The following is a 14,752-nucleotide window of genomic DNA, read 5'->3' on the forward strand; positions in this document are numbered from 1 at the left end:
GCTGCATGGGGGTGCCTTTGTGGGTGCCTCTGTCTCTCCCCACCCCACCCCACAGAGACTCTCCTCAGGGCAAGCGAGGTGGGCCTGGCACCCGGCAGGCTCCTCCCCACCTCTGCTCCAGGTACAGGCAGGGCGCGGGCACACGCCTCTCGGGGGTAACGGCACCTCTCGCGTCATCGTCCTGGGTGGGCGCAGAGACCCTGCCTCGGCCTAGGCCCAGGCCTTGGAGGTTGGCTGGGCACAGAGAGAACGTTTAAAAAAATAGAGAGAATTTAAGCTTCCCAAAAAAGAGACGGGGAGGGAGGAGGAGGCGGTGGAGGCCGAGGTGGGGCTGGGAGTGGCTGTCCGAGAGCCCCGGGGCCCTGGGGTGTCGCGGTCTCTGTGAGCAGGACACAGCCCCTGCCCAGGCTGCGTCCATCTGCCGGTACGGTGGTGCCCACGGGCACTGCAGCCAGGCCCGGCTGGCCGAGGGGAGGGCACCGTATGGCTGTCTGTAGTCTGTGGCGGGGCCGGGGTGGCGAGGCCGCAGTCCCACCCTGGACCCCTGCCCAAGCGTCCGTGCGGCCGGCTGGTTCTCAGGAGGCGAAGTAGGAACTCTGCATGGAGTAGAGCCGGTCGATGGGGTTCCCCACGCGGGCCTGCAGGGAGCCCACGTCTGAGGAGCCGAGGAAGCAGTCGCTGAGGCTGGTTAAGGAGGTATCGCTGTCGATGTCGTGGAAGATGGAGTCGTTCCCTGGGGGCAGAGGGGCCGTCAGGAGTGGTGTGGGCTGGGGCTCCGCTGGCCCTGCAGGCTGGTGGCCAGAGGCGAGCGGGGGCAGGAGGACCGCCTGGCCAGAGGGGCTGGGAGCTGAGGGTCTGGGCTCCAGGGCCCCTTCCCATCAGGAAGAGGCAGGTGGGCAGTGTGGGCCGGGCCTGCCTGGACCCTGGGGCGCAGGTGGCTGTCAGGTCTGCCAGGCGCAGATCTGCCAGGCCAGGCAGGGGCAGGGGTGGTGCCGGGGCAGGCAGGGGGTGGGGCAGCTTACCATAGGGGTTCATGTGGTCACCTGGCATTTGGGGTGGCGTGAGGCCCTGCTGGAAGGGGTCGCTGCTGCCATAGGGGCTCTGCTCCATGGCCACGATCTGCTGCTGCGGCGGGGCCAGCGGTGTGTAGGAGGCCATCATGCCCTCCATGCGGCTTGACAGGACCTCTGGGGACACGGCACCTGTCACCGAGGTCTGCTCGCCCTGTCCCCAGCCTCCCAGGCACCCCACTGACCTCCCACGTGATCCTCCAGGCCCCCACTGCGGGTGTCCACTGCCTTTCAGGGCCCACAGGACCACTGGGCCCAGGCAGCCGGCCCTCCTGGCCCTGGGCCCATCCCCAGCACGCACTCCAGCTCCTCTTCCAGGACCAGCTCAGGGACAGAGCCCACCTCCCCCTTCCCTCCTCCCTGGCCTGCTGGCAGGGCTCAGGACCCTGGGGAGAAGACTCCTAAGTAGGGGTGTCTGCACCCCTGAGTGCAGTGAGCACCCCAGACCTGGGAGCATCAAAGGAGGGTCCCAACCCAGGTCAAAGAGGCCCAGGAAAGGCCCAGAGGGGGCCCCCACCCTGTGGAACTTAAAGGCCCAGTAAAGGTTCAGCTGGGCCAGCTGGGCCAGGCCACCAGGCTGAAAGGCAGGCAAGGCAGGTGGAGGGACTGCCCGGTGGGGCAGGGTGCCCAGCCCATGGGGCTGGAGCTGGGGGGCCCCCTGAGGCTGCAGGAAGCCAGGAGGCTCTTATCTGGATAGGGACCATGGGGGAAGGCCAGGAGGGCAGAGATCGAGGTGGGGTGTGGGGGGCATGACGGGATGCTGGGGGCCCTGCTAAGGTGGCTGTGGGGAGGCTTCGGAGAGGGGCGGGGACGAGGAGCCGCTGCCCGACAAGGCAATCGAGCAGCTGCAGCCCGGAGGACAGGCAGGTCCCAGGGGACTCTGGGTTGCCTGTGTGGGCACCGGGCCAGCAGGAGTGCCAGCTGCTGGGGCCAGGTGGGGCGGGAGCTGGGGAGTAGCGTGCGTGTGGCCACAAGGGCAGAGCCTGGAGCGCGAGGTCTGTGACTGTCCTCGGGAGCCGCCCCCGGCGGCAGCTGGGACCCCAGGCCCACAGAACCTGAGCCGCTGGGAGACCCCAGGCAGTGGCTGCGGACCAGAGGCCGTGTTGTTGGGGAGCGGGGGCAAGAGAGGAAGAACTGGGCTCTGAGGCCGCGGCCTTGGCTGCCAGTGCCAGAGTGGGGCGCCTGGTCCCTGTCCCCACACAGCCAGCAGCGGGCTGGACCCCACTCCCTGCCCACTCTCTGGACTTCCCTGGAGCTCTCTGCTGAGCTCCACCAGGCAGCGGGGTGTGTGGTGTACAAGCTTGGGAACCCCAAGCTCAGGCTAACGAATCCCTGCATCCTACTGCGCCTCCGTCTCCCCATCTATGAAACGGGAAATGACAAAGCCCCTCCGCGGGGAGCCCTGAGAATCCAGACGGCGCTGTCCAGGGGTGCCTGGCGCCCCAGGGCTGAGCAGACAGTGGTGGCTCTGACTCTGCCCCCCCTGAGCTCGGGGCCCCACGCCTCCATGCGGATCCCGTGGGTGGTGGGTTCGGGGGACCTACAGGACGGCAGCTCCCCCCGGAGCGCTGAGAGCCTTGAGCGTCTTGGGAGTCTGGAGCCGAGCCCCGAGCCGGGCACCCCGCCCTCGAGCCAGCCCCGCCCCGCTCACCTTGGCCCAGCCGCTGCGAGTTCTGCTGCTCCTGCTGCTGCTGGTGCCGCCTCGCCAGCTTCTTCATCTGTGGGAGACACGCTTCGTACCAGCCCCACCCCCTGCCCGCCCCCCTCCTGCCCCCCCCCGCCTCACCCACTCAGGGCCCTGCTTCTGCCCGCCCCGGCGCCCCATTCCTGCCCGTGGTTGGGGGGGCTCACCTTTGCTCTTTGGTTCTGAAACCAGACCTGGACCACACGCACGCTGAGGCCCGTCTCCGCCGCCAGCGTCTCCCGGACCTGCCCCAAGAGAGGGAGAGGGTCAGGCCCCGGGGGGCAGCAGCAGGGGGAGGTGGGTTGGGGGGACTGCAGGATGTATGGGGAGGTGTAGGGATGGTGTCCACCATGTCGCCGGGTGTGGGGCACCCGCCCCGCGCCCTGCCCCAGCTGCCCCTCACCTTCCGGCAGGGCTTGGAGGAGACCTCGAAGGAGGCCTTGAAGGCTCTTCGCTGCTGCGTGGTGAGGATGGTCCGGGGTCGCTTGGGCCTCCTGGGGTCCTTCCCGTCGTCCCCGCTGCCCTTGCTCTGGCTGCCCTGCCCCTTGGCGGGCTTCATGTCCCCGTCCTCGTCCTCGCTTTTTACTGTGGGGGACACAACCGGCCGTCAGGGGGTCCCGGCCTTGTTCCCTTAGTCAATCTGCTGCCTGAGAGGCCCCCAGCCCTTCCTGCCAACACCTGCCATGGCTCCCCAGTGCCCCCAGCCCCCAGGCCCTGCCTTGTCTGCGCCCTCGTCTCCCACTGCTGCCTCGGCACCGTCCTCCCTTGCTCAGAGTGGGCCCTCATCGGGGTCGAGGCCGCGGGCCTGCTCTGCTGACTGTGCAGGCGGGGGCCCAGCCACGCGGGCACAGACGCTCGGACGCGCACACGTGCAGGAGGGCAGAGCCAGAGGCCCGCGGCCAGGGACAGACGCTGCAGCCCACAGGCACACGCCATGGCAGTGCGCGTGGATACACAGGGTGTGCACAGGCGCACGGACACACACACACGGGAGAGCTGCTTGTTCACTGGGTGACAGGACCCTGCACCGAGATGCAGCATCTCTGAGCTTCCCTTGGCCCACCTGTCTGGGCCCTCCCTGTCCTGCTGGCGGCCAGCACCCCACAGACAGCAGTCCGCGGGCCAGCCCTCCGGAAACTACTCCACTACCGTGGCCCAGCCCTGGGGCCCGAGAGGAGATCCCAAGGATCCTTCTCTGCAGCTTCCAGGGACTGGCGCTCGACAGGCAGAGACATAGACTCCAGATGTTTGCACACAATCGTATGCATCACTGTGGAATGCACACGTGCACAAACACCCACCGGTACACACACTTGAGTTGGCGCGTGGACTCACAAAGGCCACACACACACGCACGCATGCAAACATACCTCCACACAGGCACACGGGAGGCAGAGGGGCAGGCACAACCACATGCATGCAGAAGCACACGCTCCAGAACACACTCACACTTACCATGGACACATGGCCATGGCCATGCCCCAGAGCTGTGGGTCTGGGAGACACTGGCCCCAGATGGACAGCAGAGCCTGCCCCCGCCCCCACATGATCCTGCTGCCCTCTCCTCTTGACTGGTCTCCTTTCTCCAAGCCCATCTTCCCGCGAGCATGAGCCCCTGAGAAGGGGCCAGTCTCCTCCCTCCGAGTGTCCGTCCCCCGGCCTGGTGTAAGAGGGCCAGGGGCTCACACCAGCCTCTGCCTCACAGACTCCACAGGCCGGGCCCCGCTCAGGGATGGACAGAGGGGCAGATGGACGGGGAGCTCACCACCTCCACCCAGGGCCCTGGCATGGACAAAGCCCTCTCACAGGGGGCCCCGGTTACCCCAAAGAGCCGGGACACCAGGGCATCTCCTCTCCTCTCCCTGTTCCAGCCCTACCCGCCACCCCCAGGGACAGCAGCCCACCGTCCTGGCCTTGCCCTTCTTCCAGGAAGGCGCCAAGCTTTTGGGGGCCAGAGCAAAGCTCCAAATTTTTGGCACTGTCCTTTTGGGGGCCAGAGCAGAAGAGAAGGTGCAGACTCTCCCTCCACCCAGAGGTCCCCGGCCCCACGCCAGCCAGAAACAGCATCAGGGAGGATGCTGCCCCTGCTGAGGCTGGGGCTGCCGGCCCGATGGCCAGAGGCCATGTCAGCTCCCTGCCTCTCAGACCCCAGCACCCGCAAGTGCAGCCGGAGGAGACCCCATGGTGTGTGGTGCGGCCACAGCAAGGAAGAGAGAGGGCAGGGTATGTATGCGCGTGTATGCACACAAAACACATGTGTGCAAACCACAGTACATGTGAGTCAACACGTGCAGGCGCTCAGGGCACGTGTGCTGGGTTGTGTATGCACGTGTATGTGCATTTGAGTGTGTGCGCCCCCCGTGGGGACGGCGGCGGCACGGGCATGAAAGCACGAGTGTCCGTGTGCATGCAACCCTGGGCCTGGGGTCCACAGGTGCATTGTATGTGTGTGTGTGTTTGTGACCGCGTGCACGTATTTGTGTACACGTGTGCATGCGCCCGGTGATGGAATCTGCAGGTGCAGCCGTGTGCCTGGGGGTGCACGTACATCATGTCTCTATGCTCGTGAGCACGTGGGGGAGCCACACGGATGCAGGCAGGTCGCTGTCTGTGACTCAGGCCCCGGGGTCAGGAGCGGGCCAGGCCCCCCCTCGCCCGTTGTCCCAGCTCCCGCCAGGGCTCACCGGAGTCAGACTCGTCGGGGCTCACGGAGCTGAGCAGGTCCTTCTCCTTCTCGTAGTCGCCCTTGCACAGCAGCTGGCCCTCCTTGAGCACAAACTCGTCGCCCTTGCGGAGCTGCCGCTCACACACGCAGCAGCAGAAGCAGCCCAGGTGGTACACGCACTCCAGCGCCCGCATCACAAACTCGGTGGGGGCGATCTTCTCCATGCAGCCGCTGCACTTGGCTGCGAAGAGCCTGCGGGTGCACAGAGCAGCAGTGGGCTGGGCTCGGGGGTCGCTCCCAGAGGCCCACGCCCACTGAGTGCCTCTCTCCCCAACCCCCGCTCTGACAGTCCAGCCCAAGTGGGCGAGTTCCTCCCCGGGCACAGAGCCAGGCAGTGGGAAGGCCCGCAGCCCTTTTCTGGCAGCTGCAAGGTGGGCACTGGGCATCCTGCCCGGAGGTGCCCACTCCTGGGTGTCAGCTCCGAGCCCTTCCCGCTCAGGGACACAGTGGCCACTAGAGGGCAGAGCGCAGGGGCCGCCTCAACCCTCCCTGAGAGCAGGGTTGCCCTTGGCCACCAGAAGGGCAGGCAGCTGCCAGGTAAGGCCCCGCCCACCCTCACCCCTACCTACATCCAAACAATCCCCAATTCTGCCCAACCCATCACCCAGACTCGGCCCCTCCTTTTGCCCGAGTGGCTTCTCTGTTCCCTCTCCTGAGCTCCTAGTCCCTCCAACTCACCCTCCAGGAAGAGAACCAGCAGGATCTTTCTAAAATACGTGTCTGGTCATGCTGCTTCCTTCCTCCACACCCTTCCGTGGCTCCCTAGTGCCCTCAGGAGAACACCCGAGTTTCTGAGTCTGGCGCTCGAGGAGCCTTAGGATCCTGCCTCCTCTCTCACCCGCTCTGGTCCCCGAGGCTGCGTTCCCCAGAACAACCTGTAGTTTCCCCAGCGCCCCCATCACACCAGGCGCGTGGCAGCTTCGTTTCCTGCCCCTTGGCTTGGCCGGCTCACACCTACTGTCCCTTTCCGCAGCCAGCATCTCCGCCACGACAGGCTACCCAGCCCCGTGCACGCAGCGCTGCCTGAGGACTTCGTGTGCAGAAACACAGCGAATCCTGGCCACAGCCTGACGCAGAAATGAATATTCTCCCCATTTTAGAGAGACGGGAACTGAGGCCCGAGGGCGGAGACTCGGGCGGAGGGTCACACGGCTGTAAAGATGGCGCCGCCTCTGGCCGTGGAGGGACCTGCTGGGGCCCTCCCTGGCGAAGTGGGTCATCGTTCATCTCTGGGGATGATGCCGGGTGGGGGTCTCCCGCCTCGGGCCAGGGGGTGCAAGAGGGGCTGAGTGTGCGCCCCCACCCCCGCCCGCCCCTACTGACCGCTCCTCCTGGCCCTCCAACCCCATCACGTGCCCATCTCTGTGGGAACTCAGCTTCAACAACACTTTGATGGAAAAATTTATGAAGAATCAAATTATTGCTGCTGGGAGGGAATTAAAACCATTTTTCATTCCCCGCGTCCCCGGGCCACGTCTGCGGGCGCCACCTTGGGAGCGCCGCGCACATCCCATCCCTCTTTATGGCCCGCCATCACAGGCGCAGATTACAGCTGCAATTCTCTACTAATCGGTTCTGGAACAGAAACGGCCATAAATGCAAGGCACTCGGTCTGCCTCCCTTCCCGGGGCTGCCATCAGCACCGCCCACGGTGAGCCGGTGGGGCGAGGTGGACAGGGCCAATCCTGGCTCTGCTTGCTGCCTGGGCACCGGCCAGGGCACTGAGACCAGGGACATCCCCAGCAATGCCTGTGACCCACCTTTGTGCTACCCAGCAGGCTCCTACTCATCCTGCAATGCCCCACTTCACCGCCACCTCCTCTGGGAAGACGTCCTCGATGCCCCCATCTGAGGGAGGTGGCCTCCTTTGCATTCAACTGGCCTCAGTTCCCTCTGCTATAAAATGGGAATGCCAACAGGACTTGCTTCAAGGCAGCTGTCAGGATTCAGCCATACCCAGCATGTCCCTCAGTGAGCGAGGATCACATTGGAGAGACAGCCATGACCCGTCAGCTCCCAACTGCTCAGGGCTTCACAGGCAGGACCTGGCTCCATCTGATCCCCAAGGAGGCCTCAGTGAGTGTTCAAGAAGCGGGTGAGTGAAGGCTTGGGGCGAGCTGACGACCCTAGGTGGACATGAGCTTGAGTCTGGCTCCTATTAGACCCTCCGGCCTTGTTCAGGGCACCTGCACAACTGTCCAGAGCCACCTTAGACACAGACCCTAGGAGTCCAGCTGGCTGTCCAGCTCCACCAAGGGCTGGGGAAGGAGCCCAGGTGTGCAGAACATGCTACTCGAGACACAGAGGATGCCCTGCTCTGCACCCCTCTGCTCCGCCCCATGTCCACATCCTCACCCGGGGACCTAATAAGGTCGACAGTCTGGACGGACAGATGCTGACCACGTCTCTGTGCCAAGATGGCGGGACCAGGCTCCCTGGCCAGGGCAGCACCCCGTGGGCGGCTCCCAGAGGGCCCGCTAGGCTGGGGGAGGGGCGTGGGGCGGGTGACCTGCATTTGCAGACACAGCCACTGGTGCAGGCTGCTGCGGAACAGCCGTGCTAATGCCTTGGCAGCAGGGGGTCGATTGCTACTTTCTCCAAACTCATCAACACAATCTATTATTAATACTTCTCCAAAGGCTCGGTGCCGCCATTACAGAGGCAGCGCCAGCCACTCGGGGCCTCATCTGTTATCTAGATTGCAAAAACTCGGGAAATAAAACAAGCAGAGCGCACTTTATAAACGGAATGTGCCATCCGTTTGGTCTCCAAGCATCTCTCCACCCAATAAAACATCAGGGGGGGATGCATGAAATACTCGCTCCCAATTATGGGGCTGCCTTTGTCTACGTGCTGGGGTGAGAGCTACTAACGGCATGCGTGGGAGGGGTCCCCTCCTCTCGGTGGGCCCCCGCTCTCTCCCTCCATCCCTCCCAACATGGAGGGGCTGGAGCAGCCACGGAGGAGCAGGCCCCGCCAAGGGAATGAGAGAGGCTCAGGTTGGCTGCCCGGTCCCCGGGCTGGCTGGCGAGCAGGCTGGCTCCGCACCCCTGCTTGCTTGTCTGTGCAATGGGCCGGCAGCAGCGCCCGGGTCTCAGCTGAAGAATGGCGAGCGTCAGCGTCAAGCAGAGACCCCAGAGGGGGGCCTGCAGGCGGTGGCTCTACAGAGCAGGGGCAGGCCTCTCCACAATGCTGCCCAGAGAGGCAGAGCTGCCCAGGCCGCAAGGCTCCTGGCCACCTGCCGCCCCTCTCCCCCTCCCCAGCGGCTGCGGAGCCAGAAAGGCCGGGACAGCGCTGGAGGCAGTGGATGTGGAGACCGGGTCCCCATCACTAGCTCGCCTCAGCGGCTGCGACCTCACACAAATCTGGGTCTCGGTTTGCCCATCTGTAAGCTGGGACGGCGCGCTGTGCTTCTGCTTCCCACCCTCGGGCTGAGCTGGCCCTGGGGGCCCGGGGGTGGGGGTGGGAGGCTGCAGGGAGGTTCCAGAGCTCCAGGCCAGAAGAAGCTGCCAGTGACTTTCCCTCTGGCCACCTGGCCCTCTGGATGCCAGACCCCATCCCCTCTCTCCCCCTGACCCATAGCTCCAAATGCAGAGGGCAGCTTTGGGACCACATTGTGGGCTCACGGGCTCCCTGACAACCTGCACCCCCGCGCCCCCAACCTTGCCTCCTGCTGCCCCTACTGCCCAGAACACCACCCCCTCCCAACACCCTGCCCTGGAACACCTGCTCATGTCAGAGGATTTAGCGTGGGCTTCCCTGCCCGCCTACCTCTTCCCCTCTCCAGTCTTTGACTGATGCCCCTTCTCTGTGAGTTCCCAGCCTCACACCCCTCCCCCCACGTAGCCCTTGTCTTGGACCCTTATTCCTCTTTCCAGGCCCACCTTCCCGGGGCCCTTTACCATGGTCACCTCGGTATCCCCAGTGCTGAGCACCAGTCCCCACCCCTCCCACTAAGCTGAGCAACGATGTTTGTTGAATGAATATTGGACCAACCAATACAGTTTGGTTCCGTCTATGAGGCCATGCAAGTCAATCCCTGGCCCAGTCCAGTCTGGCGGGAGTTCTGTCCTCCCCTGGAAAGAGAGTGCAGGGTGGGGCACTGCAGCGCCAGCCTGGCTCCGTCACTCTCTGTTGTGTGATGCCAGTCAAGACATTTAATCTCTTTTGGCCCCATTTTCTTCATCCGTAAAGATGGCTCCCACCTGCAGGGGCGTTGGGAGGTGGAAGCATGTGGAAGCCCTGGCCCCTATACAGGGAAGCCAGCAGCATGGCTCCTTCTCTGTGCCACCTGTGCCAGCTTGCCTCTGCCCATCACCTCTGAGGTGTCCGTGGTACCTGGAGCAGCCCTGCCGCGGGCTTGCAGCCCCACCGCCGGGCCCGAGGCGCACAGAGCGCCCGGGTTCAACTCCCTCCATCAACGTTACTGAGCACTGGCGACACTAAGTCACCACCCGCTTGCTTCACCGTATTCAGTCCTCACAGAGCCCTAAAAGGAAGGTGCTGTTTCCACCCCTCCTTTACAGAAGAGCACCCCAAGGTGCAGAGGGCAGGGTAAGGCCCCACGGCAGCATCCCCACGCGCACGTCCTGCTCCGGGCAGCCGGCCTCCTGGCTCACCATCAGTCCCGCCATCAGCTGAGAGCCAGGCCTGAGTCTGTGCGGACTCCAGGCTCCAGGTACCCCGGGAGGGGTCCTGTTCACCCCGAGTTCTGGTTACTCAGCAGAAGCCCAGCGGCGGGGGCGTATGGCTCAGCCAGTGCTTGGGTTTCTCTTAAACCGAACCGAACCCGTCTCCCGCCCCAGCCCTCGCCCCGTCTGTGATGTCAGAGTGAGAAAGTCATTTCTCAGAACCGCCGTCCCGCGAAGAGTCCCCGGTTCTGAGAACACAGCTCCATCTCCTCTGAGTTTTTATTGGTTTATTTGCTTAATGTTCACTTTATTAAACTCATAAAGCTAATAAACAAAACTCTGAAAAAACACTTTTTTTTTTTCTGGAGCATCTGAACGTGGATTCCAAGTCCGATGGATTCATTTTTCTTAAACCACGGACGACACGCAGTGTGACTGCTTTTGCCGCCAGTAAAATTGGTTGCCTAACATCCGGGGGCGGGGGGCGGGGGGTGGGGGGGCTCGTTTCTCTTCCTGGGTCTCCATGCCCAGGCCTTGGAGTCCACGCAGCGCGCGCCGGGAACCCCGGCTGTCACCTCCTTGCCCTGAACCTCACACAAGCGCCCCCTCTCAGCCCTGGCGTGCTGATCTGTCCAGAGGCGATGAAGGCTGGGCACCTGGGACGGGCTCGGGTGTGATCACGATCACGGTCTTCACCTCTCTGAGCGTCCAGCACCTGCTCAACTCCTCCTCACTGCGCGCCACTCCCGCTGCTGCACTGCAGCTTATAGAGCCCCCGTCGCACCTCGGTCCTAGAATGCCCAGTCATTTCACGATAAGCCCAAATAGCTGCTCGAGGCACTCGACTTCCCACTGTACCCCCGTTACACCTGACCTCAGGGGCTCTCCTCCAGCTGCCAGGCTTCCCACTGCTCCCTGGCACCAGGAGTAGCTTCCCATTACTCCCTGCATGCCGAGCACCGAAACTTCCATCTGCCTCCAATGCCTGTCTTCTCTCCTCATTTCATTTGTTTCTTGTTGAACTCTTCCTCATCCCTCAAGACCTAACGCAAGTGTCACCTCCTCTGTGGAGCCTTCCCTGATGTCCACAGAGCCAGATGTTTGTGTCTCTGAAGCTCTCACTGACCTACGTTTCAGAAACTAGGTCTCATTCACCACACCCTGGCATTGAGGAGGTGGTCAGTGTTTGTTGAATGAATGAAGAATCTTGTGAGAAATGGTAGGGCGGGGAACACTGAATACTCTGCTTCTAGGGATCTAAGAATGACACCAGGTAACAAGATAAGAGCATCTGCTTGTCCTTGCCTCGTCCCCTTCCTAACTCCACAACCTGGAGTCCAGTGTTTTCATTTCCTTATCAATGAAGTTCCACACATACCACTGGTTGGTCTGGGGGTTCTGCAGTAAACCCCCAAATGCACTCTTATCTCCAGGATGCAGGGACAGCCCTGGTGTCACGCTGGTATTAAATCGACGCAAGTGATGGGGGCTGGCCCAGACTCTGGTGCCTGTCTGTGCCAGCCAGCTGGTGCAGCACACCCCATCAAAGCTCACACCACTGGGGCCAGCTCCGGATGGGGGGACCAGCTTTAGTTTGACCCTTGTGTGAACCTGGCTCAGAGTTAGCTTCCGTGGGTGTTTGCTGGGTGAAGGGAGAGGGGTTGCCAGTGGGGACCGATGGGCTGCTGTTCTAGGTACCTCCCCACGGTCCCCATGAGGGAGTGTTTCCCAGAACTTGGAACTTGGCCTGAGAGGCCCCAAAGGAAACCCCATAATATGCCTGGTTCCCAATGGGGCCCAGGGTGACAGTCTTACAGAACCCCATACCTCAAAGGCACAGACAGGCCTGAGAGTCAATCTAGAGAGCATGGACTTCCTGGAAGAGGTGGCATGTAGTTAAGAACCTGATTCTGGAGGCAAAAGGAGTGGGTCTGAGCTGGGGGCAAACAGACTCACTGTTTCTCACCTGACAAGGGGACCATGAGCCCCACCTGCCCCATGAGCCCCACCTGCCAGGTCATCCTTCTACAGCATTTAGCCTCCTGGCAGGCTGGGGTGGCCGCAGAGCGCTCCAGACAGGCTGGACGCAGTAGGCGCTTGCTGCAGCAGCTGAAGCCATCACTGCTCTGCGCCGTGATGCCCGCCGACACCCGCTGGAGCTCGCGGGAGCCACGGGGACAGGACCCTGGACACTCTTGGGGGTCCAGCTGCTGTGGAAACTCTGCCTGTCACTTGGAGGGGCTGACGGGGCCGCAGCAGGCAGAGGAGCTGCCCGGCCGCCTCCCTCCCGGACAGGCCCCTTGACATCTCCCCCACGTGCCTGCCGCGTCCTTATCATTCCGGGCGTAGCTGTTTTTTATTTTGAGACAAAAAGAGTCCTGTTGATGGGGCTCCAACTCAAACCAGCTGCAAACATCTGCTTTGATGCGGCGGCGCGGCGGGCCGGGCCGGGCGGGCGGCGGCAGGAGCCGCAGGCGGGGGCCGGTGCGCGCGTCAATCACGCGGCTGGAATGCGCGGCGTGGCCGGGCTCGGACGGGCGGCCGGGCCCGCGGGCCTCGCAGGCCTCTGCGCACCTCGCCCGCCGGCCCGGCCTGCCGCGAGGGCGGCCCGACGCTTCCTGCGGGCGCAGCCCCAGCTGTGCGGCCACCGCTGCTCGGCCCTTTGATCCGGCGGCGCTGGCGGGAGCCCCTGGCGGGGCTGGAGGTCATGGGCCAGGGGCAGGGAGGGACGGCACGGCTGGGCGCCCCCTTACCATCCGGGGGCCAGCCGGGCCAGGCAGGGGCGCGTTTATTGAGCGCCTCTAGGACGCCGGCACAGTCTGCTCCCCCCTCCCACTCAGTGGGCTAGGGGACAGGCAGCTCACGGATGCCAGGAAGCCGGGGTGACGGTGTGGGGAAGGGGGCAGGGAGGCAGTGGGAACTGCTGGGGGACAGTCAGCTGTGGCTGCGGGGAAGGGGTTCCAGGCAGCGGCCCAGCAAGTGCAAAGGCCCTGAGGTCTGAGGTGCAGGGGGGCAGGGGAGCTGGCCTGGACACCCCTGCGGCTGGGCAGGTGAGGCGTGGGGGAGGCTAGGAGGTGCAGGGAGAGGGGTTTGGGGCCCATCTTGTGAGGCAAGAGCCCTGGGAGGGGTTTGAGCTGAGGGGGGTGACTGATGTTTTAGGGGTTCCTCAGGCAGCTGTGTGGGGTGGGTGGGGTGCAGCAAGGAGAGGCATTGGGAGGTTAGCACAATCACTCGGTCAAGGATGCTGTCGGCTCAGGCAGGGTGGGAGGGAGGTGCTGAGAAGTGGTCCCACCTGGGGTGTGTTTTGAAGCTGGGGACAGAGAGGATGTGAGGGGAAGGGCGGAGGCATAGGGAAGTCCAAGATTTGGGGTCTGAGCAACTGGAAGGAAGGGGTAGGGGTGAGGGTGGGGTTTGGGAGCGCAGTTCGGGGCACATCTGTGCAAGCTGCCTTCCAGCAGCCAAGTGCGCCTGCCCCGGGGAGCTGCATTTACCCGGCTGGAGTTCAGGCCCAGGTTGCAGAGATTGTTTGGGAGTTGCCAGGCTAGACGCGCGCACGCACACACACGCACGCACACATGCACACATGCAAACACACCCAGCCCCAACCCCCAAACCCCTCTCCCTGCACCTCCTAGGGCTTGATACCTGATTACTAATCTCTCATCTTTGGGGCTCTGATCCGTGGGGGTGTAGGGGCGAGGGGCAGCCCCTGGCCCAGAGTCTCTCCTCCATTTGGGGATAATGAGGCTCCTCTGGGCCAGACCTCTCCTGGTGACATCGCAGAGACAGGGGTGCAGGGCAGGGAGAAGGTGAGGCCTCCGAGCATCCCCCCACAGGCCCCTCGCTGCCCTCCGGCCCGGGCCCCTAGGCCCGAGGTGTCAGAGGCAGGAGCTCCAAGCCCCACCAAGGACTTTGCCTGTATTTTTCATAAACCTCTTCCTCCTGCCCCTTCGCTGGTGAATTTAATTCTCGCGATGATTAATCACAAATCCGCGGACACTCAGGGAGCAGTTACTAGGCCAGCGATGACCGTGCCGGGCTCGCGGGGGGAGCCTTCCTGCTCCCCTCTCACCAGCCCCCTTCCCTCTGAGCCCACAGCCTCCTGCTCCACGCTCAGTGAGTCGAGAGTGGCTGGCCAAGCCCAGCGGCCCTGTCACTAGGACTGAGACTGAGCGTTTCCTACCAGCCAGCCCCGCCCTGTCGGCCAGCGTCTAGCTGGTGGGAAGCGGGGGCCGGGGGCTGGGGGCTCCTGCTCCTCCCTGCCTCACTGCTGCTGGGCTCCTGCACCGCCCACCTCGGCCAACTTCTCCTGCCCACCAGCTGGGGAGCCTGGCTCCTCAGCGCAGAGCTCTGGGGCTGGGTTCTGAGGCCACAGAGATGACAACACAGCTGGAGGATAAGATAGCCCACGCTGTAGGGGCCTCTGAATTTCTCTCCAGGGTCGTGAGTGGCCAGAATAGACCAGGCCCGGTGCCCTGTGTCCGGGAAGGACTGGGGGACCCGCGGCAGGACCTGATGAGGGTGAACTCAGCCAGGGATGGGGGTCAGAGAAAACTTCCTGGAAAAGGAGGCTTCAAGAGCACGAGGGGTTAGACCAGGAATAGGGGTGTGTCTGGTTCCAGAGTCTGGGCTCTGAGTAGGG

General features: G+C 63.7%; 1 protein-coding gene across 3 annotated transcripts in view; it reads right to left on the reverse strand.

Moving 5' to 3' along the window:
* Positions 1 to 575: 575 nt before the first annotated feature.
* Positions 576 to 14,752, reverse strand: part of LMX1B (LIM homeobox transcription factor 1 beta) — a gene marked incomplete at both ends in the record, with an annotated part of 72,745 nt that continues 58,568 nt past the window's right edge. The window contains 6 exons of one of the 3 annotated variants that reach the window (XM_084236120.1): positions 576 to 733; positions 1,044 to 1,187; positions 2,722 to 2,788; positions 2,922 to 2,999; positions 3,158 to 3,339; positions 5,439 to 5,671. In XM_084236120.1, the coding sequence (XP_084092246.1) occupies positions 576 to 733; positions 1,044 to 1,187; positions 2,722 to 2,788; positions 2,922 to 2,999; positions 3,158 to 3,339; positions 5,439 to 5,671 (862 nt within the window). Of the gene's footprint in view, positions 734 to 1,022; positions 1,203 to 2,703; positions 2,789 to 2,921; positions 3,000 to 3,157; positions 3,340 to 5,438; positions 5,672 to 14,752 lie in introns of all 3 variants that reach the window. The other 2 variants (XM_084236119.1, XM_084236118.1) reach the window with 2 other exon arrangements.

This window comes from Talpa europaea, assembly GCF_964194135.1.
Source record: "Talpa europaea genome assembly, chromosome: 7".
Lineage (NCBI taxonomy): Eukaryota > Metazoa > Chordata > Mammalia > Eulipotyphla > Talpidae > Talpa > Talpa europaea.